The following is a 27,025-nucleotide window of genomic DNA, read 5'->3' as shown; positions in this document are numbered from 1 at the left end:
CAGATTTCAAAAAAAAAAAAGTGAAATAGCAAAATGCTACTTGTACTTAATGCCCTATAACTTGCAAAAAAACATCCCCCCCCCAAAAAAAATGAGTATTTCTAAACTCAGGACAAATATTAGAATCTATTTTGCATTTTTTTCATTATCTTTTGTAGATGAGTAAAAGATTTTTCAAATAAAATTCATAGTGTTTTTCACCATATTTTACTATTTTTTATAGTAATTATAATAATATAGAGACAAAGCTATTCATGTCCTGAAAATAACAATATATAAAACTTGTGTGTGTACAGTAAATGAGAAGAAAATTACAGCTAAATGCAAGGAATGCGAAAATGTTAAAGCATCCTCATCAGGAAGGGTATAAAAAAGAAGAAACAGCCCAGTCCTTAAGGGGTTAAGGCAGCTTATTGTTATTATTCATTTATTTTCTGTTGTAGGTGGCTGAGGAACTCCGGGATTACACTGTAAGATATGAGAGGCAGATCACTTATTCCTCTGAAGTTTTTGAGGTAAAACTGATTTCAACTTTGTTAATACCAGAAACATTGATATATGTATGTATGTATGTCTGTATATACTGTATTAAAAGGAGAAGTAACACCAAGATGTTTAGAGCCATCATGCCTTTTGTGATGCCATACATTAAGTGAAGTCAGTTTGTTTCATTTTCAGTCAAACATTCGACTATGTCATCGTGATTCAAAACTCAGTTATACAGGCACATGCTAAAGGCATAGGGGCCAATGGAGTGAGATCTAAGCCCCACACTGACTAGTTTGCTCCAGGGAACTCAATGTATGGGCATGGCCATGTTATTAGTTTTCCATTGCTGTTGTATATGCATATTTTGATTAAAAAGGTGAAAATATAATTTGCATCAATAGATGGCACTGTTTTCTTAAGTATCCATTAAACTGGATACATCAGAATGAGCAACTCTGAGAAGGAGCTCTTTTAGATTCTAAAAGAATCTTTAAGAATTATACGGCATCCTTGGATTGTGGGAAATTGGTTCCCAATTTATTTCCTTGTAATATAAAGGAACATTAATAATGTAGAGCATTGACAAAGAACATGTAAGCACTCAAGTAAATATCAAAACTGTAATATAAACTAAATTAACCATTTCTGTATGTACAGTGAAATACTTCTCAAGTACTCATCAAAACATAGTGAGAGCTGAAAATTAACTTGTTTTTGGTGCAATCCAAAATAATACATTGTAGTACTAGTATTATTAGCATTTAATTACAAGTAGTCATTTTCATCGGAAGTAAAATTCATTTGTCTGAAAAATTCACATAGGTTAACAATGATTTATCACATTGAATACCACTGATGTTGCTGTAAAGGTAGTATTCAGTAAACAGTATTGACCTTGGGTATAAGGGATCTGCATAATTAACAGCAATTTGACTGTATTAACAGTCTTTGAAACATAATTTTCCTTTAGACTATAAATGGTTTCAATGGGTGATTCCAGAGACAAATAGGAAATGGGGACATAAGTTTCAAACACTAGACTGCCTCCTCAACAGAGATATGCGGTCACTCTCAATGTTAACATGCGAAAACCCTTGTGTGCAATGCATACCTTGTATTTTATCTCTCTTAAACCCAGTGTATACTGTGCTAGAATGTCCCGTGTTCTGTTACATTGTGTTTTCCGTTTAAGGATACATTCCGTGTCAGATTATTTCAGATGCCTCAGGGCACAAATTTTTACCTGTTCCTAGAAACATACAAATGGAAATCTTTACTGCAAAGGCATAGTTGGAACAGAGACAGGTTGTATCTAATACTGAACAGGTTATTGCTAAATTCTGAGTAAGAATGAAACTATGTGCAGTTCCCACTTCCCACCGATTTCTGCATGTCTTTAATAGCATTGGGCTATACACAAGTGCGTGGAAATGGTGAGATGCATACTCAAAAATAACTGATGTAAATAAGATTACATTTCTTGTTCTTTAATCCTGCCATTACTCATATAGTTATAATATTTATTACTTCACAATAACATTGACAATTAGATCCTTGCTGTGTTTTGTCTGTAGCTAGTATAGCACCTGTCAGAAGTGCATACTAGTCAGATTATGTTGGGTCCTACACAAAGTCATTTATACCTATTATTAATTTTAAAGGGATTAATTGACCAAAGCAGATGTTGGCAGGAGAGTTATGGTTTCAAATTCATGAATTGACTGTGCATTATAAAGTGCAATACTGTACATGGCAAATTTCTCTTCACCAATGGTTGAGCAGGCCCTACATAACACATAGTTCATTCAGTGAGGTGAATCAGGAACTCCCACTGATTTAAATAAGCTTTAAGTGGGGTCATTCAGGGTATTTTGGAGCTAAAGTGACACCTTATAATGCTAAATTAAGTTAGTGAGATGAAACTGTAACTTCCCTGCTACTTTCCTCTTTAGTGTATACTGTTTAGTGTTCTCCTTAAACAAAAGTTGACCGACTAAAAGAAACTAAAGTCTGCATTGAACGAGTATGCGTGATTGAGGGAATGAATGAGTATCTGTGAATGATTAGTATCTGTGAATAAAAAGAGTATATGAATGAGTGAATTAATGTTTGTGAATGAATGTGTGTGTGTGATAGCATGGATGTGTAAGTGGGGGAGGCATGGCATAGGGAGGCTATAAGTGATGTGCAGACCCCATACTGCTAGCAGCATCAATACACAAGGGCTAGCCAGGTTTCAGCATGTATTGGCTGCTTGTGTATGATAGGAGTGTGATTTCTAAATTAAATATATATAATTACTAACAGCAATCAGACTCCTATCATGCCCAAGCATACCCAGATTCCAACATGCACTGGCTGACTTGGCTTTATATATTATATATATATATATATATATATATATATATATATATATATTATTGTTATTGGTTTTCTTTTGGTCAATTTTGGTGTGTTAACCAAACTTTTATTAAAAGTAAGTAACGTGCTGGATTCTGAGTATGCATCATAGAAGTGTGATTGCTTTCAACAATTCTGGTGTGTTACTTACTTTTAATAAAAGTGTGGTTATTTTTTATTAAAGGTGTGAGGGGGTCATTTTCATTTTTGGCTTCGGCCAACTGAATGCTGAATTTTCGGTTTGGTTTGGGTCCAGAATTTTCATTTTGGTGAATCCCTATTTTTTTTAATGTTTTTACAGAAGTGCAATGTTGGAGTGTTAACAGACATAGACCTTGATAATGATTACGACACGACTCAACATTCAACATCACCGTTTGGTACAATTTTAGATTAAAAACAAATGGATCACTAATTAATGCTAATCTGTTATTACCTACCAGTAATCTCTTTCTGCCTGTGTTTCTCTACCTGACTATTTTCCTCTCTCCTCTTGTTTTGTCTATCTTTGCCAACCTCCCCTCACTCAAAAGAAAGATAAATAATTTAGAAAATATTGCATGTATAGCAATAAGTGGAAACGTCTTCACAAAATAGGTAATGCTACATTTTATGGTTTGAACAACATAAGGCTGTATTGTTATATACTTTAGTTTAATATATTTTTTTAATGTTAAATATCGCCACTGTTTGTAATGTTTTCTAGAAGATTACTTTTTAATGGAAGGAATGCTACCATCAAGCCCACAGGATCCAGTCGTGCTTGGGGCACCTCGTATCAGATCACACTTTCCAGAAACATGGATTTGGAAACATATCAACACTGGGTAAACATTAACATCATCAATCTCAGTTATTTTGTTTAATGACATTTATGATACATTTCTGAATTCTAATTTTAGTAATTATCATTTACACAGAGTTTTCTCTAAATTGATTTATGTACAGAAAGGTGGTCCAGTTTCTCCTATGCACATTTTAGTTTAAAAATGAATATCTTGCTGTTTAAATTATCAAAATGAATCTTTTTTTTATTCCATTCTACAGATCTAAGACATACTTAACACTAGAATATGAAGCACCTGATACTATAACTTCCTGGATTGGTAATGCCTTTGTCATTTCAGAGAATTTAGGGCTTGGAATATTATCAGATCCTGTACAGGTAATTTGCAATTTGCAATGACCTTTAATTATTGTTACTTACGTAGAACTGTAACCATATTTAAACATCTGTATCCCAAAATTAGTAATTTGAAACACTGTTTTTGCTGATTTTGGCTTTGGCACTCAATGCTTTATGTCCATTTGAAAAATGACAATAAAAGTATTAGGTATGGGGAGTTGATTTCCAATTTATTTTACATATCTACAAAGAGAATGTTCTGATCGCAACATTATGTAAAATTAAATTAACTTGTTATGCAAACAATATGTTTTCTAACAATGATGATGATGCCCTGTGCTTTTCAGCTGGAAACCTTTCAACCATTTTTTGTTTCCTTGAATCTGCCCAATTATGTTACTAGAGGAGAACAATTTGTTTTGGAAGTACTTGTCTTCAACTATTTGGAAGAATATACTGAGGTAATCATTCAATAATATGGTTAATTGCTTGTGAATGTGACCTGAAAATAAAAGATGCATCACAGAAAAATTGCAAAAAAAGATTGGCAAATTGTGATAAGTAAAATGAAAAATAAATACATAAATAAATAAAACTTTACTAGTTGTAAATAAGGAGAGTTTCTTCCTCTTCCTGGGGGGATCCTAAATAAACTTACTTTTGTTCCATCCAAGTTCTTTATACACTGGATGTTAACCTGTAACAAAATTAAAGTACCGTAATATGTCACAGTATTAAATACAGTAATATGTCAATTAACAATGTAATCTTATTCTTGATAATTATAGTGTTTTATTTTTTTTTCATGTTCCTTGAAAAATGTAGTAAAAACACAATTTGATTTAGATCAAATAAGCTTCAGATGTATTATGTAGATTAATTTTCATGCAATGTTAACATTGTTAACATTCGAGTTGGGAACATCATTACACGTTTAAGTGGGATTTATGCTATGAATCTAGCTACCAGCATTGCCCTGTGAGCCTGTGCATTTATGAATATCTCAGTGTATCTGGACAACCCAAGAAAGTTCTCACCTATCAACAAAAGCTACCTCCTAAGATATGCAAAATAAGTAATGCCTGTAGCTTTATTATAACTGAAAGGCTGTATTGTGCATCCAGATAGATTGTGAGAGAAATATCTATTTCTTAAAGTAAATAAACCTTGATTGCTTTGAGCAAAAATCCCTGGTGTATTTTCTGATTTGACTTTTTTAGGTTCTATCCACAGTTGTAGTTGTGCACGTATATGTTGAGAATTTGTGAGGTAAATGACACCCACTAATTTCCAACATTTTGACATCTAGCATCCTTTGCAGTTTTACCAAACCATAAACCCTGAACCCATGCCACACAATAAGCCAGATGTAAGTGTTGCAGTTTGTTAAAGTTACATAGTTAATTAGGCTGAAAATTATAGTCCATCAAGTTCAGTCATTTCACAAACCCATATTAGTTGATCCAGAAGAAGGCAAAAATACCCCACTAAGACAGTAATGTGATCTTAAAAGGAAAAAAAAACAAATCCCTTAATCCAAGGCAGTCAGACTCACTCTGGATTAATATTACTTTATCTATTTTTAATCATGATAACCCTGTATGTATTTCATATCTGGAAAAAACATCCAAATGTTTTTGAATATAATGATTGAATTCACAACTTCAGATGGCCACCTTTAACCACCAGTAAAGAAACTTTCTCTATGTTTAAGACAAACCCCCCCCCCCCCAATCTTAAGGGATGCCTACATTTTGTCTGGAAGTATGATTTAAGAAGAGATCTCCAAAAAGATCTTTGTATTGACCTTGAACATGCCTGTAAAAGTTTATTATATCCCCACAAAGATGTCTTTTCTCCAGAGAAAACAATCCCAATTTGGACAGCCTGTCTTTCTGAAATTTTCCATTCCTTTAATCATTTCTGTAGTCCTTCTCTGATACCTTTACATTTCTAGCATGCAATTTTTTGCACTAGAGCCCAAAACTTCACTGCATACTCTAGATGCGGTCTTACCAATTATTTATAAAGACGCAAAATTATGTTCTGATCTCTTAAACCTATCCCCCTTTTAATACATGACAGCATCTTGCTTGCCTTATTAACAACTGCCTGAGATTGTGCACAGCTGCCCACTCTTTACCCAACACACAACCATTTAGCGTACAATTAACTGCATCATTTCCCATTTGTCTAACTCTCTTTGCAGAGAAATGCCATTCTGCTCAGACTTTATTACCTTACATTTTTGTGTCATTTGCAAAAAACTGAGACACTGCTTCCGGTACCTTCGTCCAAGTCATTAATAAATAAGTTAAAAAGAATCTGCCCAAGGGCAGAATACTGAGGAACACCACTTAAGATCTTTGTCTAGATGGAAAACATGCCATTTACAACCACCCTCTGTAATCTACCTTAATACAAGTACAAATATGCATTAGTTTACTCAGTATCCTATCGTGTGGCACGGCATCAAACTTTGCAAAATCTAGGTATATTACAGTAAGTAAGTCAGTAAGTTCATTTGACGTGACCTATTACCTATAGATCCATCTTGACTATATGTACCAATATTGTTACCTGAGACAAAGTCCTGGATTGCATCTCTTAATGTTAATGAACAGTTTTCCTACTATAGATTTTAGGCTTACTGGTCGATAGTTTCCAGGGCTCTGAACGGGACCTCTTCTTGAACAAACGCATCACATTTGCTGTTCTCCAATCCAATGGCACGTTTTCAGTCAAAATAGAATCCTTAAACATTAAATATAAATGTTTGTCGATTTAAGGAGCTAAGTTCCTTAAGTACCTGAGAGTGAATTCCATCTGGTCCAGGAGCTTCATGGACCTTCGGAGTGTTTAATCACTCTGGGATTTTGGTGTTTGTCAGCCATAAATATGAGATAGGATACAGCATGGCCTGCTTTATTTGTGCAATCCCTGACACTGATTATTTGGGGGAGAATAAACTAAAGAGAAAAATAAATTGAGCACCTCTGCTTTCCTGTTTTGTAGCCATTGGGACTCCTTTGGTTTTCAGATGTCATACATTTGCTGTTTTCATCTTTTTGTTATAAGTATTCTGGAAAAATGTTTTGAGATTGATTTTGCTTTATCTTAGAATCATTTTTTCAGTCTCCGTTTTAGCTCACCTGATTGCAAATTCTCATATTTTCTTGGTATTTTCTCTGATATACCTTAGATGTTATAAAGAGAGTGTTAATACAATATCTTCAAATATATGAGTCAAGTTTATAAGATGGAAAAGGTAGAAACAGGGGTCATGCAATGTAATTAAAGAGCCCCACATTTCAAAATGTCACGGAGCTGAATTTCAACAAAGTCAGTAAATAAATAAAATGAACATGACTGTAGAGATATTCAAGCTCTAATCTGTCATCCAATTCCGTGTTTAGGAATTTAGTTTCCAGAGCAAAGGGCTTCTAAGCGAATCCATCACGGACTCATATACAGTAATAGTGAAATACTTGTCATAACTAATAACATTGTGCCCATTGCATTTTAGGAGTAAAACCCAAAGTAGCACATTTACTGAAAGACAAACTTTGAATGGCTTTCCTTTGTTGAGCAAATGTTGCTGTCACTTCCAATTCATATAAATTCATGTTAAAATCCAGAGCCTATCGATATGACTGGAAATATTTTTTTGTAGAATTTCTGATTTAATATGTATAGTTTTCAGCTTTTACTAAACAATATAGACCTACCTTCTGGTTAACGATGATGTTGGTGCACTGGTGTCTTATTCCAAATATCTAATTTTTCTATCGTATAGATAGAATTTATTAATTCTATCTGTCATAATCTTCCAAGGTAATTGATATCAATGTTAGTGTGTTAGTGCAGGTTAGTACATGAATAACTTTAATAATATAATAGTATAACATACATAAGCATTTCTAACAGTATATTCATTTTTTCATAGGTTGTTATAACCCTTGATCAAAATGATAGTTTTGAAATATTGTCAAACAATGAAGCTGGAAGTCAACAGACAGTAATGGTCCCAAGTCAAGAAGGAAAAATGGTTTACTTTCCCATCAGACCTATTCAGCTGGGTGAAATGGAGGTTACAGTGAAAGCAGTGTCGACTCGAGCATCAGATGCTTTAACGCAAAAACTACTAGTTAAGGTAATTTTTTTCTATAATTTTTATTCCAACGGTGTTAACTAATTGGAAAAAAATCAATATTGTAACCTGATTGGTTATGCTTTTTTATTCTGTAAGCCTTCTGTCTCTCTGCTATAGCATGCTTTGTTGCTGTAGCGGAGGGCAGGAAATGCTTTGATCCTTTCCTGGGCACCGATTCCCGGGACTCACTGCTCCTACACTGTTGGCTTCACATGGATGTACATCTGCTGGTCCAACTTGTTAAAGAAAAAATAAAAAATCCACCAACCCCTTCCCAGAAAGCATCCAATGTTATAGAAGTAAAACATCCCCTTTCCTGTTACAAGGAATATCTTTTATCTCCCCAAGAACACTTTACTCAAGCTTGTGTGCTAATCACCAACCACCCTACACAGCTTTTAAATTAAAACATTAAGCGATACAAACTTAATGTTTTATTTTAAATAATTCTAAACATGTAATTTCACTTACCTTGAGCTTTTAAAGGAAAACTCAACTACCCATGATCTGCTGGCACTCTTCAGTGTCTTCATTTAGCACCTGAAAGCCTCCTGGAACCAATGCAGAGATGTCATACACAGCAAAGGGTGCGTTGTAAATATTGAAGTTACATAAGGGCGCAAATTGCACCCTTATTTTTTTTTAATACGTGGCATCATGCAAGGGGCACCTGGCCTCATTGGCCACAAATGGTTACCACATCCCATACAGAAGCCACATAACAGTAACACTAGGTAGATAAGCATGCAACATGAAAAAATCTGTGAGCATTCCCCTTTAAAAACCATGGGCAGTGACTTATTGAAACTATCTTAGACCATATTTGCATTTGTGATAGCTAATATTAAGTACAAGGTTGTCTGTTAGTTTCTGTTTCATGTTTTGGCAAGATCCTTACAGAAAAAGTTAATTGTAGATCTTATTTTCCACATTCTGATAGAGAGGGGGGGTATTGGACTTGCATAGTCCAGAGGCAATTATCTGATGATATAATTTATGAAATAATAACTTTGTAATGTTCGTAGTTGGCTCTGCATATGTGGAAAACCAGCATTCACCATATTTAGAACTCATTTTATTGATTTGCAGATAATTATGTAACCTTGCATTATTTGACAGGCTGAAGGAATAGAATATTCATATTCACAAACCACACTTTTGGAACTGAACAACAAACCACAAACCATTTCAAAGGCTTTGGACTTTACATTCCCTCCTGGTGTAGTAAGCGGCAGTGCAAAGGCATTTATCACTGTTGTTGGTAAGAATAAGATAATGGCATGCTCTATTTAATTGCACTTTTTACAAACTGAGATTCTGTTACTCACTGTCTTGGACTATTTTTCGACAACACAATCAGTAACTTATGCTTAAATTAAAATGATTAAAAAAAAAGTATAGTTAAAATTTATTTTTCTGATTATTATTATTTGTATTATTATTATAAAAATATATATATATTTGTATTGGTCCGACACTTTAGGGACTTTGGAGTAGAGCCCTGCGTGGGACTACTTTTTTAATCCCGCTCCCGCAATGTGGGTGATCCACTCCCGCCCGCTCCCGCCACATTTGTGGCCAATCATGCCCGCCTCCTTACCTGATTTCCCGCGCAGTCCCGCGCGGCTGCCCTCGAGTTGTTCCCTCACGGCGTCTCTTCTCTTGCTCCGCCCAGGAACAAGGCGGAGTCACAGGAAGTGACGTCACATCACGTGACTCCACTTTGTTCCTGGGCGGAGCAAGCTAGGAGACATTGTAAGGGAGCAGCAAGAAGGCAACCTTGCGGGACTGCGCGGGATTACCGGGACCCGCAGGTACAGTGCCTGACTGCCCGCTCCCGCCTGCAGCCCCAGCAAGACCGCCCGCGCCCGCCTAGTGCAGTCCTCTACTTTGGAGTTCTCTTCTAGGTGACTCATTTTCTATGTTTGCAAATAAATACTTAATTGTTATAGGACTATCTCTGTTTTACCATTCTATGTTACATGCCTGCAATGTCTCTGTTCCATTAAAACTCCCCTGGGCTGCTTTATCAGTGTGCTCAGTGACCTTACTAGTGTGGCACAGGTCTCAATTGGGCAGTTGGGAAACCGGGTGAGGCCTAGGGCAATGACCCCCAGAAGCAATGTTCCCTCTAAGCTGTGCGCTTTTGCGCGCGCACATAGCTTTTTTAGAGAGCGCACATGTCCAAAAATTATGCGGTGCGGATATTGTGCGCACAAAATTTTTGCTCTGTGAAACTTTTTGCACAAGAGAAATTTTTTGCGCACGCCAACTAAAAAAAATTAGATGGAACATTGCCCAGAAGTATTAAAAACTCTTGAATTTAGTCTGTTTGTGTGCTTATAGATGTGAAGGTTTTAACACACTTTTTTTTTTTAGGGGATATCCTTGGTCCATCAATCAGTGGTATTGAATCACTTATTCAGCTTCCATATGGATGTGGTGAACAAAATATGATTAAATTTGCCCCTAACATTTTTGTAATGGAGTACCTAACAAATTCCAAGCAGTTGGATGACACAATCACTTCACAGCTGCTTTCATTCATGCGAGAAGGTATGCACATAGAACACATCTCGTTATAAGCGTTATTACTTTTCAAAACGTTTATATGAAAAACAGTATTCACACATATGTTAATAGGGTAAAATGGATAATTTGGCAAAAGTGAAAGATCTAACAATATATGGAACAATCAAAATCAAGGAATTGTTTGAACAATTTATTTAGAAGGATCAATGAGCTGGCGGATGTTCTACATAATAAGAATTCCATAATAACTATTATCAATCTAGTATCCAACTTGAAGTAGACACTTGCATATTATCTACACCTCTTTTCTGCATTGCCCAAGTTGTTGACTTGCATGCATAGAATTATTTATGTTGAAAACCAGACATTGTCTAAATTGTAGTCACGTAGTTTGAGATTGATGTGAATATCACATTTCATAAATTTTAACTTCTTCAATATTACTTTAATTCCAGTTGCTAGTGTGTAAATCTGTTCTGCTCTGCAATTAAAATGCAATCTAATTTCTATCGATATTTGACCCCTATGCATTGTTTAACTTGAGTGTGAAGCATCTGAAGACGACGACTTCATACTCATATGATTTTAATATGTTATCTAATCTTTTACTTTATGCCTCCTGTTCTCAAATTGGCACAGTTGGCATGTATTCCCCTGAAATAATAGGGTTCAAGAGAAAGCAACACCTTTCACTGGATTTGTTCTAGGGAGGATGTTTTCTTTTTTTACCTTCTTGGATTATTTCATTTTGCAACTCTTATGTGGGTTGATGCAAGGGCAATTCATTAGCTAGTTCTTTATCTCCATTTATAGAGAACCAACTATAGTTTCTAACTGCAGAATTGGCAAACAATTTGAGGAATCTGCAAAACAAATCTATACATACATAAGCCAGCTATTATTTGTAATGGACATTCATTTGAAAATGTTTTTTTTTTTATTTACCATTACATATTTACACTTGTCATGTGTGCCCTGTGTCTTTGCCCTTAGGTTACCAGAAAGAACTTACTTTTCAAAGGACTGATGGGTCTTTTAGTGCATTTGGAAACAAAGATCCCTCTGGAAGTACATGGTAATCAGCTGTTTTTATATATTTTTCAGTTGTAATCCTTTTAAGATTGCTGTTATTTTGTGGCCATCACCAAATACCGGGACACTCGTAACAACCACGGCATGTCAGGACTGGGACAGGCTACCGCTCCACTTTGATTTGTTGTTGATGGAAAGTGTTAGCAAATAAGTCAAGTTAGGTACCAACAGCAGAAGTTACTAATATTGTGTCGTTTTTAACCTAAATTTCCATTGAGTTGTTTGTTACTTTTGGCAAACCATTGTGTATAGTCAAGCTATGTTCCATTTTGGCATATACTTTTGAAGCAGCTTAGTTCAAAAAGCAATATTATTGTTTGTTCTTGTAAATATGCCAGGGGGAATCTTTCCAATCAAGTATGATAGACGAATTTAAGAAATTCTGAGCACTAGAAATTATAATGCACAATAACAAAAAAAAAGTCAATAAATAGTATATTGGTGTCCTTTGTTCAAAACAACATTAAATTGTTTAGTTAGGATTTTAATTAATATTTTAAATCTCTTACTTTTCAATACATTTGTTTCTCATTAATACTTTAGGTTATCAGCATTTGTTCTGCGGTGTTTCTTAAAGGCACGGGCATTTATATTAGTTGACCCTGTAGTATTGCATAACACTTTAACATGGCTTCTCAAACACCAGAAGAAAAATGGAGAATTTTGGGAGCCAGGAAAAGTATTACATACAGAGCTTCAAGGAAGACAGAAGAGCTCTATAACCCTGACTGCTTACATTATGGCAGCACTAATTGAATATCCAGGTCTCAAGGTAAAGAATCTGCATTCTTTTTGGAAAATCTACTGTACTTCTGTATGCACTTTTATTAAACTTCAGTAATACAAAAAAAGGCCTTTCTTGTCTCGCATGAAACTTGATTTGTATGTCAGCTCAGTTATTAAAATATCGTTTGAGGGAAACTTATCTTGAAATCCTCCCTTCCCTATAGGATTGAGGGTGTAGTGTTTAAAAGCGTAAATTGAAAAAAAAGCTACTGCCTACCCCTAAGCCCCCCAGGTAGGGAGTGTAGCACCCATCCATGCACAACTTAGGTGCCGGGAGAGTGGACAGTCAACAGCACTCTCAACTCAAATTGTAAAAAAGATGCTTAAAGTTACCTTTTAAGGGGCATCAACAAGTGGCCAGTGATCCTCGTCTACCCAAGAAAAGATTTCCTTCCAAGAATGAAAATATACCCCATTACACCCTTTATTAACTTAATGGGAATCCATTCAAGTCAAAAAAAATATTTCAGGGAGGTGGCTTCACTGGCCATAGTACCCCTCACTCCTGCCGCCACCAAACTTGTATTAGGGTCTTCCGGCCCCCCGTACCTGTGCCCTGGTCAGCCTCTGCGGTAGAAGGGCTCTGGAGTCATCGGGAAAGCGAGTGACACAGCATGCGTTCTGATTGGTCTCTCTTGTGCTAACCTATCAGCTTTAAAGCCCGCCTAACGAGAAAACTAGACCAGTGTCTAATCAAGACCACTTGGAAGCACTCCTCTGAACTTATGGTACCCTTGAAAGAGCAGAGATTCCACCCCCCCCTACTTGACTGGGCCCAGTACTGGTTTTATTCCCCTGATGGCTTAGCTGTGTCTATCCCAAGCATTCCTTTACTGTGTTAAACTCTACTGCCAGGAGTCTGTTCCACTTTTCTACTGCCCTCTTGGTAAAGTAAAATCTTCTTACATTACATGTAAGCCTTCTCATTTAAAGTAAACTTTCCCTTGCACTTTGTGAAATCCCTTTGTGTATTTAAATGCTTCTTTGACATCTTCTCTCCTTTCATTCAAGCTATACATATTGAGGTCTCTTGGTCAGTCTTGATTTTGATCCTGCAAACCATTCACCACTTAAGTAGCCCTCCTCTGACACTGAACTGAAATGAAAAGATTTGAGTACAAGGAATTCCTATGCACAAACAAAAAATCTCATAAAGTAATGTGCTACATGCCATCCTTAGTATGTCATAATAGGACAATTTAGAAGTGATTTTATCCAGTGATGCAATTTTATAATAGTTTCAAGCTTTCAATTGCTTTTAAAACAAAAAAAATCTGTTTGTATTTTTTTTTCTAAATTATAGTTAAGAAACCATTGTTATGGTTCCAAAAACGATTTGCACTCTAGAGATAACCAGGAAAAATATACACATTCTATTGCTGGAAAAAAGAATTAGTGACCAAGTAGCCGCATTCCCATTTGTAAATCAATTACATCTACACAGTTTCATTAATGTCCATCTTAGCGTAATTTTATATGTATGAAGCTAGATATTATTGTAGGGTCATTTCACATAATGCTATGCCGTCATGTAACAAATTAAAAACAGAGAAAAACAATGGCGTCAATAATCAAGTAAAGTGCTAGCTTTTCGAGGCAGGGGGGCAATCTCTCTCTCTGGGCGGCTTTGGACCAAATTTTTTTTTTTTTTTTTTAAGTTTACTACCGATTTTAGAGACTTAAGACATTGTTTGTATCCTGACTAGATCATTTCTGTTTGTCTTTTATTAATTTTATGAAACAAAACAAAGTATCAAAGTAAATTCTAAAAGATCCATCCACACCCAGGTGGTATAACTATCTAAACTTATCATTCCCAACAATTATGTCTTGTGCAAAATGTTTAAAATCCAGACCCTCCAAGCAAATGCATACAGGCGGCACTCAGGATTACTCCCGTCAAAAAACTTCCGTAAACTTTGCTGTGATGATAATGGTCTTCTTTATTAAACATGCATCATAAAAAAAGACATAGAGCCAGATATGCTTAATGCATTTTACACTAGGGAATCATCTTGAGTGCCGTTTACCTGTGTTGCTGTCAAGGTTACCCAGCTGATGATTCAACAAGTTGCATTTCTGCCCCTGTGTCAGGCTACTCAGCTGATGTCTAACAAACTGCCTTTACTTCTCGTAACCAAGGTTAGACCACCCTTTCCAGGCTTTTTAAGCAGCTAGGCCCGTTTCCTCCCTGCCCTTGTGTTTTTTTTTTTACCTCCAAGTAAGTTAATTTCTGTGTATTACTTGGCCTGGTCTGACTTCCCTCCTGGCTCCTGTTCCCTGGCATTGGTACCCTGACATCGCTGATCGCTGTACTCCTGACCAGGCTCGTCTGATTGCCCGCTTTGGCAACTGATCCTGGCTTATATCTTGGTTTTTGTCTTTGGATCACAATTTGCTTTTTATTCAATAAAGTATATTTATACTTTATTTTTATGTTTCAGTCTGATCCCTGGTCCCTAACAGTTGCCTGTAGAGATTATAAACATGCACTGCAAACAATAATGTATTTTTTTGTTTGTTTAAATTTTTCATACGGAAGGCATAGCAACCAAATATCACAGTGTCCTAATCCTTGCCACATTATTTTCTAAAAAGATCTATTCAAGTGTATACCATACACGATTTAAATATCAATGCCACTTCCAAATCATCTACTTTCAAAAAAGTTTGCTTCCCATTAAAGAAAATTGATTCCATATTTTATTGGGGGAATTGTATAGAACAAAAACTACCAAAGCAGGGCTGGAAACTTTAAATTGTCTTGTATGAAATGAAGATTCAGATGGCAATTTCAATTATATGTTATTTAGATTATTCGATCATATTTGAGAGAAATGTCTTTGTTTTCTAGATCTCCAATCACATTACAGATGCAACAAATTACTTGGAGTCTCAAATGAATGAGATCATTTCTGATAACTACACTCTTAGCTTGGTGACATATGCGCTATCTCTGGTTGGAAGCCCCAAAGCAAGGGAAGCACTAGACATCCTAAATAACAGAGCAGACGAAGATGGTAAGGAGATTACATTTATTACTATTTAGTTAATATGATGTAACTCTTGCAATGTGAAAATGCTTCCTTATTGTAACCAAGTTTGCATCTTGATGGGGTAATACTGTAGCGAATCTTTTTGCAATATTCAGATTCCAGAATCCATACTAATTCTTACACAAATATGCAAATCTCTTATCCTTTTCAATTAAGTATTAATGTAAATAAATATTGTTTTGTGGCTTTGTAGAGAAACAGAAAAAAAATGTAATGTAAGCTAATGCACATGTAGAGTGGAGGGAAATGTGGACTGGGTTGACATTTGTGCTCCAAGCCAATATTCTCTGAGGGATCATGGAATAAAGGGAAATCTGCATATGTTGTGACCGCTTTACCTTTGAGAGCTGCAAAATAAAAATAGTAAAGATAATAACACAAATGTTAAAGAGAACTGTCACATCTGTATTTGCATCCAGCACCAAAGCCTATCCAATTATTATCTTTTTGGTTGTTACAGAGGTATAAAGTTAGATAGGACATAAGTTCAAGGTCAGTCTAATTATTAAGTTCCTGATAATACTTTTTGTGGTTTTGGAGAAAGATAGTTTAGTTATTAACATATACGTTGAATGTGAACTCGTTGATGCAGTTGTAAATATACATTACTTTTGATAAGGCATTACAAATCACTTAAACTTAAAGGAATTGTCCTAGTAAATGTTCCGTTATGTATCAACATCTGGGTTTAAGTAATGTTAAGCTGGCTGCCAATCAACCTGATGTTTGCTGGGTGGCGAGTTCCCAGCTTCTCAGAGGTTTTGTTTGTGATTAAATGTACATGGCATGTGAACCATTAGGCAGCTATAATAGTGTTCTAGCTAGCAGCTCAAGAACTGCGCAGAACACACAAACCATCTTGAGCCCTTGACCTTATGTTCCAGTCTCTGTTTGCCTCAGTCAGATGCCTTTCTGTCATACATAACTTCAAAGCCTGAAATGCTAGAGATGCACTGAGATGTGAATAATGGTTTTAAAGTCTCTGTATCATCACAGCAATCAAAAGTTGATATTCTTTTTAGGACACATAAGTACAAAGGTGGTCATTGCTAATGGAATTATGCAATTTAAATGGCATAAGGGGAAAAAGTAGCTTGAGAGGGCATTTCTTAAGTACATAAGCCCTCTATATTTGAATTTCCAATTCATAAGTTGTTTCTGTAGGTGCACCCAGTAGAAGGTAGGACACAAACTCACAAGCATAAGGTTCCATCCAAGTCTAGTACTATATGAGTGTAATTATCAATTATTAGCTGGGCAGCATTTGGAGATATTCTGGAGATCTATTTTGTATCCACTTTTATTGACATCTCTACCACGTACAGGAAATATTCTATTTGTGAGATTCTACTTGAAGACAAACATGAAGCCATGATAAAATTAGAAAACAGTTAATATGTTTGGCGTCAGAAACATAGAATTTGATAGCAGACTAAAGAAAAATATATATTTGGTCCATTCTTCCTGAAGCAAATGCTCAGACCTTATCCAGTCTTTTAATTTGTCTATACTATGGGTGTTTACATTCTCTCTCTGTATTAGCCTCTACTACTGCCCTCTCAGTAAAGTAAAATATCTCTTCTTAGACATTACCTTTAATAGGGGGTAAATCCCAGATCTTAATGGATCAAACCATCAAGCATGGGTAGCCTATTTACTATAATGTATACGCTATTGGATAGTTTGAGGGAAAAGAGTGTTTTGTGAGGAAACCCCAGTGATATCGTTAAGGTTTGGATATATGAAAATGATAAAGGGATTTGTAGAACACATAAAGTGAAAAATCAGGCCTTTGGCTTTAGAATTACTTTTTATCAATACATTTGTTAGCAAAGTGAATATCTCAATTTTGTAGGTAAAACTTTGTATCTTACACACTGATACCTTTAATGACATTATTGGTATACAGTAGAAAAATAACCAATATTAGATCTTCATACTTAAATATTAATTATTTTACTTGTAAACCAGAATGTGTCTTCTTATACAGTAGATCAATATGTGTTTGACATCTGTACATTGAAGTTAATTACTAAATATGCTTATTTTATATATGTTTTACACATTCTGGCAGGTGATTTACGATTCTGGAAGTCCCCAGTTGAAAAAGCATCTGGTTGGTGGCAGCCAAGTTCAACAGATGTTGAAACTGTGTCCTATATACTGTTGTCACATATTGTACAGGATCGTGTGGCTGATGGTATACCAGTTTTAAAATGGCTGAGCCAACAGAGGAACCACTTAGGAGGATTTTCTTCTACTCAGGTTTGTTATGTTTTACTTTATTTTCTCTACATACTGCATTATGCACCCTTTCCCCCACTTAAAAGTTGGAGAATCGCAGATGTTATGTGATAACTGGGCTTAATAGTCACACATTTTCTTAAATGTTCTCAAGGTTTAATGGGGGTAGCAGAGGCATTATGAAGCACTAGTCTACACCAACCGGATGAACCAGAAAACCCCTCTTGTAGTGCTGCCAAACTGCAAGGGATTCTAGGTAGTCATGTGCCAGCATGGTCAACAATGATCACCTTTTGATTCTATATCTACTTCAAACATGGACCCCTTTGGAGCAAATCTCTGCTGTACTAGACAGCCATTAAACAAAGCCCAGGACAAAGTGTAGAAGCCAGATCAACATTTATGGGACTAATCAGCATGAGATTGTGATACTGGCTTACTCCTATGCATGGTACACAGTATATCACAGTACATGCATACAACTTTTAACCCTACTTCTGTTTTGGATTTAACAGGACACCATATTAGGATTAGAGGCAATGTCAAAATTTGCCTCTCTCCATAAAGTTGTCAAAACAGCATTAACCATTTCAGTGACTGGAAACTACATGAACACTTCTGCCAACTTCACGATTAATTCTTCTAACCGTCTGGTGCTTCAAAGAAAAGAAGTAAGATGATTGAATAACTTTATTATTAGTAACGTATGACAACAGTATTATGATATTGAATCCCATTGAATACTCTTATTGTAGGTTACTGTTGGACAACCACTAAATCTTTATATTAATGCTGAAGGAGTTGGCTTTGCAATATTGCAGGTACGTTAGCTTCATTTATTGGATATTTATGACTAGCATGAAAACGAACACGAAGGGTGGGTTTACGTTGTTCAGCCCGAATAAAACAAACATGGCGGCGGCAAAACGTCTTCTTTAATATCCCCAATTAATTTCCCTGGTCCCTTCCTCATCTAGCCTACCTTATAGACACAGCATTGCAGGGGTTAATGGGGGCGGAAATCCTTAGGTTTGCGCAAGGAGTTAAAGGTCCATGCGACCGACTCTATTGGTCGCCTGCAAGGGCCTCCTCCGGACATTTAACTCTTGGAACGGGGAGAACAATGGTCAGGAGTTAAAGGTCCGTACGAGTGACTCATTAGTAGATGGCAGAGGAGGCCCCTGTCGGCGACCATTTAAGTTGCTCGTACGGACCTTTAAAATCCTGGCGCCAAAGCTGTCACAGGAACAGGCGAATATTCGTGGAATATGAAGATTTTTTTCCCCTACGAAAATGAAGAGCTGGCCGGTGTCAAAGTCTACGTGAAAGTTTTTACAGAATTTAAGTCGTAGGGTATTAAGAACATAGATTGTATGCTTCTCTGAACAAGGTGGAATTCAGCACAGATGAATTTTTGGAGACATAACAAGTTTTGGATGACATAACAAGTCTTGAGCAGAATGAAGAGGACAGTGGGCAGAGTGAAGAGTACATTGTTATGGTAGCCTTGTTTTATTAATTAGTAATGTTTTTATTTTGTAGCTTCATGTTATGTATAATCTGATGGATTTGGATTTGTCCAGAAACCAGTTATCTACTGCAAACCAAGATGCCTTTGATTTAGAAATTATAGTACATGATGACAAAACAAATATAAATGATCTGAATTTAACAATATGTACAAGGTATGCAAACTCGTACTTCACTTTAAAAAAAATATATATTTGATGTCCTTGGGCAACAGCAAAATAGCTAGTCTGATGTGGCGTCATGGCAGATGCAAGATGCATTTTTTATATATAAGATGAACATTAGATAGACTGGCTACTAGCACATAGCAAAACTGAATTAAGAGACTAAGACTAGAAACCTATATCCTGCTGATTTCCAACCAAGAATACTGACATGCAAATACAGACACATTAGGGGAATTCTGACCCTTTGCCCCGTGGCAAGCTCGTCCTTGTTATTATAGTTATTTTCATTAAAATCTTAAAATAAACTAGAACTAAATAATCTTGCTCATAATAAAGCAGATTTGGTTTTATATGGATGTAGACAAGTAAACATATTTAAATACAAAAGACTCATATGTATATCTGACATTTGTTGCAAGACGTTAAATGAAATTGTCACAGGAACCACGTAAACCCAAGGTTACCTTGCCGTCATTGATGCCTTCCTAGCAGTAATCACTCTTATTGCTCACTGTGTTTTATGTGCATTCTCTTTAGGTATAGTGAAACACAGACCTCTGCTCAAAGTGGAATGGCTGTAATGCAAGTGGATTTACTCAGTGGTTTCAGTTTGTCACCTAAAGGTGTTTTACTTCAGTATCCAGTTAACAAAGTGGAGTCTAGTAACGGCAAAGTCAACATTTATTTTGATTCTGTAAGTAGAATAAATAGAATGTTTAAAAATTGCTATTTTATATTTTATTTTAAGAAATAAGTACAATTATATTTTATAACTAGCCTTATATCCTGTGTACATTTTATACTGAAAATCCATCACAGCTCAATTTAACCCCTTAAGGACAATAGGGGTTATTACTCGTAGTATATTGTGGGACAATGGCTATTTTAACATTTTTTGGTGTTCCTGTTTAGCTGTGATTTTCTTCTTTCTCATTTCGTGCTCCCACACATATTATATATTGTTTTTTTCAGGACAAACAGGGCTTTCTTTAGATACCATTAATTTTATCATATCATCTAATTTACTATAAAAAAAATGATAAAATATGGGGATTTTTTGTTAAAAAATTACTTTTTCTCACTTTTTAAACAAAAAACTTTTACTCATCTGCAAAAACGAATGAAGAAACCTGCTAAATAGATTCTACTATTTGTCCTGAGTTTAGAAATACCCAATGTTTTTATGTTTTTTTGCTTTTTTCTGCAAGTTATGGGGCAATAAGTACAGGTAGCGTTTTGCTATTTCAAAACCTTTTTTTCCAAATCTGGTAATTCTTCCCCCCATGTGCCATTTCGGGTATCTTTGAAGCCGGCCAATGCAATTTACCCCATCAAGTCATATATTTTTAAAAACTAGACACCCCAAGGTATTTCACATGCTGGTAATTTAACCCTTTCCATGCACTAATTTTACCACCAGCCTTTGTGAAACTTTATGGTAGTAAATTTTTTTGTATTTTTTTCACACACGTTGTACTTCAGGTATAAATTTATCACTCCTGGTATATGTCCGTGTCAAACAACACCCCAATATGTGTTCAGTAACATCTCCTGAGCGCAGTGATACCCCACATGCATGGGTTTGTTGGGTTATTTGGGAGGTAAAAGGCCGCCTTTGTGAGGTGTGTATTTTTTGGCCATTTAGACATCTGATCCTACTGCCCCCATGTCCCATATTTGGGACACCTTTGAACCCGGCCAATTCAATTTATCCCATCCACTCATGCATTTTTTAATACGAGACACCCTATGGGCATTTGTAATGCCAATATTTTAACTCTTTCCATGCTAGAATTTTTGTAAAGATAAAGAATTTTAGGACTTGCTTATTAATTTTTTTTTTTTTTTTTTTGGTGACAGTGGGGATTTTTATATGTTACCATATTATTTTAATTTTTTTAAAACATTTTTTTAAATTTTTTTTTTTAAATTTTTTTTTAATTTTTTTTTTTTTTTTTACTAATCACTCATTAGTGAGCTGGGCTCCATTGACCTTGCATGGTTGGATGCAGTACCTGCATTCAACCTGCAGGAGGAGCTCGAGAGTTCACAAGAGGGTCTGGATAGACCCTCTATGAACTCATTTCTATTGTTGATGCCATCCTGTGAATGACGGCAACGTCATTTACAGGATGGCACTTGTGTTTGCTCCTCGGAGCAATCACAAGGTGATCGGGGTAGGGGGGTAGTGTTACTCACATGCCTCGATATCGAGGCATGTCAGTAACACAATTTATGCTTAGGAAGCGATTCAGATCGCTTCCTAAGCTGTTTTAGCCGGGCGCCGCCGCGATCTTTCATGATCGGTGCGGCGGCGGCCATTTTTGTTCCGGGGAGGGCTGCCAAGGGCTGCCCTCCCCGAATCCACGGTCAGCCTCACTTGGGAGGCTTCCGTGGATGCTGCAAAGCCAACGATCGCGGCGATGCAGCTATTTAACGGCAGCCCGTACATGTACGGGCATTGTCGTTAACCCGTTGCACGGCAACCCCGTACATGTACGGGGATTGTCGTTAAGGGGTTAAATGATTAGACTCTGTATTTATTACTTAACCTGAAGCTGTTGCTAATGAGAATCATTTCTACACCCTAGCTCAATAAAACACATGTTTGTGTGGATATTCCGACAAGTAGAGAGTCAAAAGTGGGCTACACTCAAGATGCATTTGTGTCTGTCATTGATTACTATGAACCAGGTTAGTACAACACATTTCTTATTAAAATGATTTTATCTAAATATTCAATCATAATGTACACAGTATATTATATGATTTAAAGATCTAATATATCCTACAGCTGAACAATGTAAAGGGCATGGGTTTAACTTTACATTGGGACACTTTTGGGTGAATCATTTGGAGTCTCAGTGCTAGATCCAAGTGGTGAAAATGGTTATTAGGCAAACCTTCATAAAAGGTTGAAAAATGTGCAATAGTAGTGCAAGACAGCAGAATTTGTTGGCAAGAATGTTTGTATATAAGTTGATTAAGTACACAGGTAATAAACTCAAAATCTTTTAGGAAATGTGCATTTCCCAGGCTCTCAGAAACCAAACATAATTTCATAACGATCCATGTCGTAGAGAAGTCGGATGATGTAGAGATGTGTTTTGTCAGTCATCAAGTGTACTTTGAATAGCTAGAGGGAACAGCAGTGGACCATTCCCAACACCTCTGTTACTCGACTTTCCTGAGTGTTCTGCACTGCCAGAAACTGACAAAAGGAGAATGATCAGTGCTGAATTCCAGTCATTGTGAGGGTTTTATACGAAGTTCATTTAGGACACACAGGTTTATATTAGTTTAGCTGCTTATAAGGAGCCGCTAATAAATAGCACTTCTATATAAAACTACAGAATAATGTATCCTAGGAAAAATAGAAGTTGTAAGCTCAAGCATGTCTAAATGTAATTGCTGGTTAAAAAAGATAAGTGTATTTTATATTAAAAAGAACAGTAATAGCCTTTGGTATACTAATGCTATTTGCTGAAATAAACTTAACGATAGATATGTGTGGAATAACCTATAATAAATAAAATGACAATAATAATAATTAGAATAATTAATCAAAATGTTAGGTGTTAATTAGTTCTGTTTGCCTTTTCTCTCTCTCTCTCTTGTCTCTTTCTCTACCTTTCATTCTTCCCCTCCCTACTCTCTCTATTCCTCCTTCCCCTCCTCAATTTAACAATCTCCTTATCTATATACTTTTTTGATTATTTATTTTACTCCCTTCACCTTTCCTCTTCTTAACTTAATCACTTGGAACATGCCCCACATTTTATTGAATATCACCCAACAGTCAATTTATATTTTCTGGAAATATTATTCAACAGTCAATTCTCCTGTTACAAAATAACTCCTGTTACATTTTATTGGAGCTATACTTCTGAATGCCAGATGACTTCCCTCTACGGAAGAGATACGGAAACACAAATGCCTCAGAACATCTTAAATTATACATGCAGACGATTTTCATGAGTAACATGGCTCATTTTCTTGTTTGGGGGCTAAAAAGATCTCTCTCTCTCTCTCTCTCTCTCTCTCTCTCTCGCTCTATGTGTCCCCCCCAGTCCTCTCTGTGTGCCTGCACCCTCCCCCTGCCTTGTATCTGCCCCCAACCTGCTCACTTACCTTCTCCAGCTGCTCTAATTTATAATATAATCCTTGCTTGCCCGTAGAGGTAAATAAATGCACAGCTTTCCTTACAAACACTGAAATGATTCATTTTCATTTGCATATTATTTATGCGTCTCCAGAAAGTTTTATTTTTATTTAGTGTAATAAAGTTTTTCCTAATGTAAGGAAGACTTACTTTAATGAGAAGTTGATGGATATGTGGAACAGCCTCAGAGCAAAAGAACCATGAGGTCCACAGGACCCCTGGGGTCTGCACTTTTATTTAATGTAATAAAGTCTTACTTAATATATGGACGATTTTCTTTACTGTGGAGGTGGTGGATATGTGGAACAGCCTCACAGTAGAAGTAACCTGAGGTCCACAGAACCCTGGCACGCTCGGAGGACCAGTGATGCAGGAACCTGGGGAGAGTGTATAATCACTCACCCTTGGGGCCACGGGAAAATCGAAGGGAGAGGCCAGAGATCATTCAAGCAATTCTCACAGATATCCGTAGACAACAGTAGTGGATAGAGAAGGTGAATTAGGATACTGCAAATCGTTGTCCGTATTGATTAAGGGTCAGACAGGTGTAAATGTCTCTCAGACATTGGAAGGAAGTACGAAGAGGTAAGTACTGGGTAGAACCTTTTAGGATAAATATCCTTGGCATTGTAATAGTTAGCTATTGCCTTTTTTTCTTTTGCTGTAGGTAACCTTTTGCACCCTGTCCTTGATTGTTTTCTGTGGAGTTTGCATTTGTTAATACTTAATAATCAGCACCTGTTAGATTGATTGGGCTCTGAATGTTCAACAAATGTACCCATCTTGAATCCTAACCACATTTTCTGGGAATGCTGCCAAAATGCTAATAATAGCTTGTTTGAGCCTGTATGACTCCAGATAAAGCAACATTTTTTAATTACTAGCAGAAAAGGAGGGAAACATTATGTGTTAGAAAGAGACATAACTCATCTATAGCAGGCAAACAAATAAACAGATTTAACAAAATCTCAGTGGTTTTGCAATTTGTTTTTGTCGGGATTGCCTTTGTTTTCTGAGATTCGTACAAATGTAAAACACAGTCAGTTTTTTGTTACAAAAACAAGTTCGTACAAATCCAAATGCACAAGTCTAGTTCCAGTTCTAGGTCTTTGGCTCTGCAGACTTATGCACCCAGTTAGGTCGATGTGATGGGCATTGAAGAAATCTATTTGGTCAGGACTACCACAAATGAAAGATGGTGACCTCTTTTCTGCAGTGCTTCTGTGTCCACGCTTTTTGATTCTTTTCACTTCTGTTTTGTTTTAGATATATTTGTGTTTTAAAATTAAATTTACTGTTACAATCGTTTTATGCTGATGTTCATCCTCCTGATAAAAGAAAGGTGAGCGATTAGCTATGGACCTTGTATAACTGCCAACAATTCCCAGGGTGACAAGGATATTATATATACTACGCTACAGGACAAGAATGTGTTTCAACTACAGCTTTGGTCTCTCATGTATTTTATAGATCCTGATTTTTTACAAATTCAAGAAATCAGATAAGTTGAAGAATATTGCCAGACGCGAATGATAGAGAATGTTTCCAAATCTGTTGTATCCATTTTCTATAGTGAAATATTCTTGGAATTCACCAGTTTTTGTTTTCAGTTCTATAACAGATGTTCTGGGAGATTGGCCAGTCTTCTCCTGCTAAATTTCAAAAACATTCACCCATATTCTATCCCATGACAATCAATAAAGTTAACTTGCCAGCTTCCAATGAGCTGTAAGACTATATAAAACATAGGAGCCTGTTTACTAACCTGTACATGCAAGTTGCTTAAAATAGCAGTTTACATCAGCAAACTCTACTCCTACACGCCTTATGTGTGTGTGTTAGGGGGCTAATAATATCAACCTGGTTGGATGTCGCCCCCAAATATATGCCCAACTCTCTAGCATATTGGTCTTAGTCAAATAAACACTGGCAGATCTTTCAATATGCTTTCTTCTGAAAATTTGGTCACACAAAACAACACTAGACGATTGTTTATGACAATAGCCTATCATTGCCTTTGTTTTCGTCACATTAACATTCTCTAAAAAACATGAGTGAAGCGAGATTTTACATGATTAAAAATGTATGGTGTTGTACAGCACTAGTTATGCTGCATGTTGTTAAAGAAATGCTAAATTCAGCAGGTGTTAAAGCACCTTTAAATGATTTCTGAAGTGTTCTTATCTTCTATAGAGGTTTTCCATAGCTTATCAGAGGAAGAACAGATTTAGGTTCATAGTTTTAAACTGCAGCATTTCATGTTACAAGGTTGTCAACTCACTGTGCTTACTCAAGTAGCAAGCAGTAGACTTGTGCATTCAGATTTGTACAAATTTGTGATTTGTTTGAATATCCAAAAACAAAAGCAAACTCTCTCACACTCTTACTCCCTCTTTCAAACTAATTCTCTCTCTCTCGCTCACACTCTCCCTACCTTCTCAGACTACTTCCATGTCCCTGTCTCTTATTCCACACCTCTGCTTCTTGTCTTGCCTCTTCTTGTTCGTCTGTCTTCTTTCTCCTGTCTTCTTTCCTCTGTTCTCTTTCTGCATCTGCCCCTCCAGGTATGAGCTCTGTTAAACAGGCAATCTGGAGCAGTTAGGAAGAAGTTGTGAATGAGAGTGTGTGTGAGAGAGAGGGAATAAGAGAATGAGAATGTGAGGGTGTGAAAAAGTAAAATTGTAAGAGAGCATAAGTGAGGGTGAACACTAATTTTGTTTCCAGATGAAAACAAGGCGTTCCGAATTTTATCCAAAACAAAAGGGCAGGAATGAAATCAAAATGAATGGACCAATACTAAACACTAAAATACTGCTTTTTCCGAAGCCAGAGACAGAATGAAATAAATTATTTTTTACATTTTAAGTGCAATTACAATATACTAATGTTGTTATATACCTTTATTGTCTACTTACACTATTGCTTCTGAAATGTTTTCCTATGTGGTTATTTCAACTTGGGTCACTTTGGTAACACAACAACGTTCCAAATACATTATGAAAGATCCTCAAAGAATACAGAATGTGCTTTCATTGCTTAGGTAAAAAAATAAATAAAGTGTATCCTTGCTTATTCCCTGCCCATTTTACATTCCACTAGTTTTGTTTATATGCAATACTCTTGTATGCCCTTTCTGCAAGCTTATTTAATGTTTTCAATATTTTTTAAAACAAGAATGGTAATCAATTGTTCCTGGAATGCAAGTCCAGCCCTGTGCGTTCCAAATCATTACAAATATTTTGCCTTGTTCTTTTAAGATATTATAGATTCACTTATTGCCATCAGACT

The 27,025-nt window shown here is 36.1% G+C and overlaps 1 protein-coding gene across 2 annotated transcripts in view; it reads left to right on the top strand.

Moving 5' to 3' along the window:
• The window catches only part of CD109 (CD109 molecule), a 67,222-nt gene that overhangs the window by 39,844 nt on the left and 353 nt on the right, over window positions 1-27,025 (top strand). Inside the window, exons 16-32 of one of the 2 annotated variants that reach the window (XM_053458815.1) lie at window positions 444-515; window positions 3,191-3,269; window positions 3,599-3,716; window positions 3,937-4,054; window positions 4,363-4,476; window positions 7,962-8,168; window positions 9,288-9,429; window positions 10,548-10,724; window positions 11,694-11,775; window positions 12,336-12,564; window positions 15,433-15,598; window positions 17,709-17,899; window positions 18,394-18,549; window positions 18,634-18,699; window positions 19,421-19,563; window positions 20,113-20,269; window positions 22,167-22,269. In XM_053458815.1, the coding sequence (XP_053314790.1) occupies window positions 444-515; window positions 3,191-3,269; window positions 3,599-3,716; window positions 3,937-4,054; window positions 4,363-4,476; window positions 7,962-8,168; window positions 9,288-9,429; window positions 10,548-10,724; window positions 11,694-11,775; window positions 12,336-12,564; window positions 15,433-15,598; window positions 17,709-17,899; window positions 18,394-18,549; window positions 18,634-18,699; window positions 19,421-19,563; window positions 20,113-20,269; window positions 22,167-22,269 (2,320 nt within the window). Of the gene's footprint in view, window positions 1-443; window positions 516-3,190; window positions 3,270-3,595; window positions 3,717-3,936; window positions 4,055-4,362; window positions 4,477-7,961; window positions 8,169-9,287; window positions 9,430-10,547; window positions 10,725-11,693; window positions 11,776-12,335; window positions 12,565-15,432; window positions 15,599-17,708; window positions 17,900-18,393; window positions 18,550-18,633; window positions 18,700-19,420; window positions 19,564-20,112; window positions 20,270-22,166; window positions 22,270-27,025 lie in introns of both variants that reach the window. The other variant, XM_053458814.1, reaches the window with a different exon arrangement.

The sequence above is a fragment of the Spea bombifrons genome, chromosome 3, assembly GCF_027358695.1.
Source record: "Spea bombifrons isolate aSpeBom1 chromosome 3, aSpeBom1.2.pri, whole genome shotgun sequence".
Classification (NCBI taxonomy): Eukaryota; Metazoa; Chordata; class Amphibia; order Anura; family Pelobatidae; genus Spea; species Spea bombifrons.
This window is presented reverse-complemented; position numbering and strand designations above follow the sequence as displayed.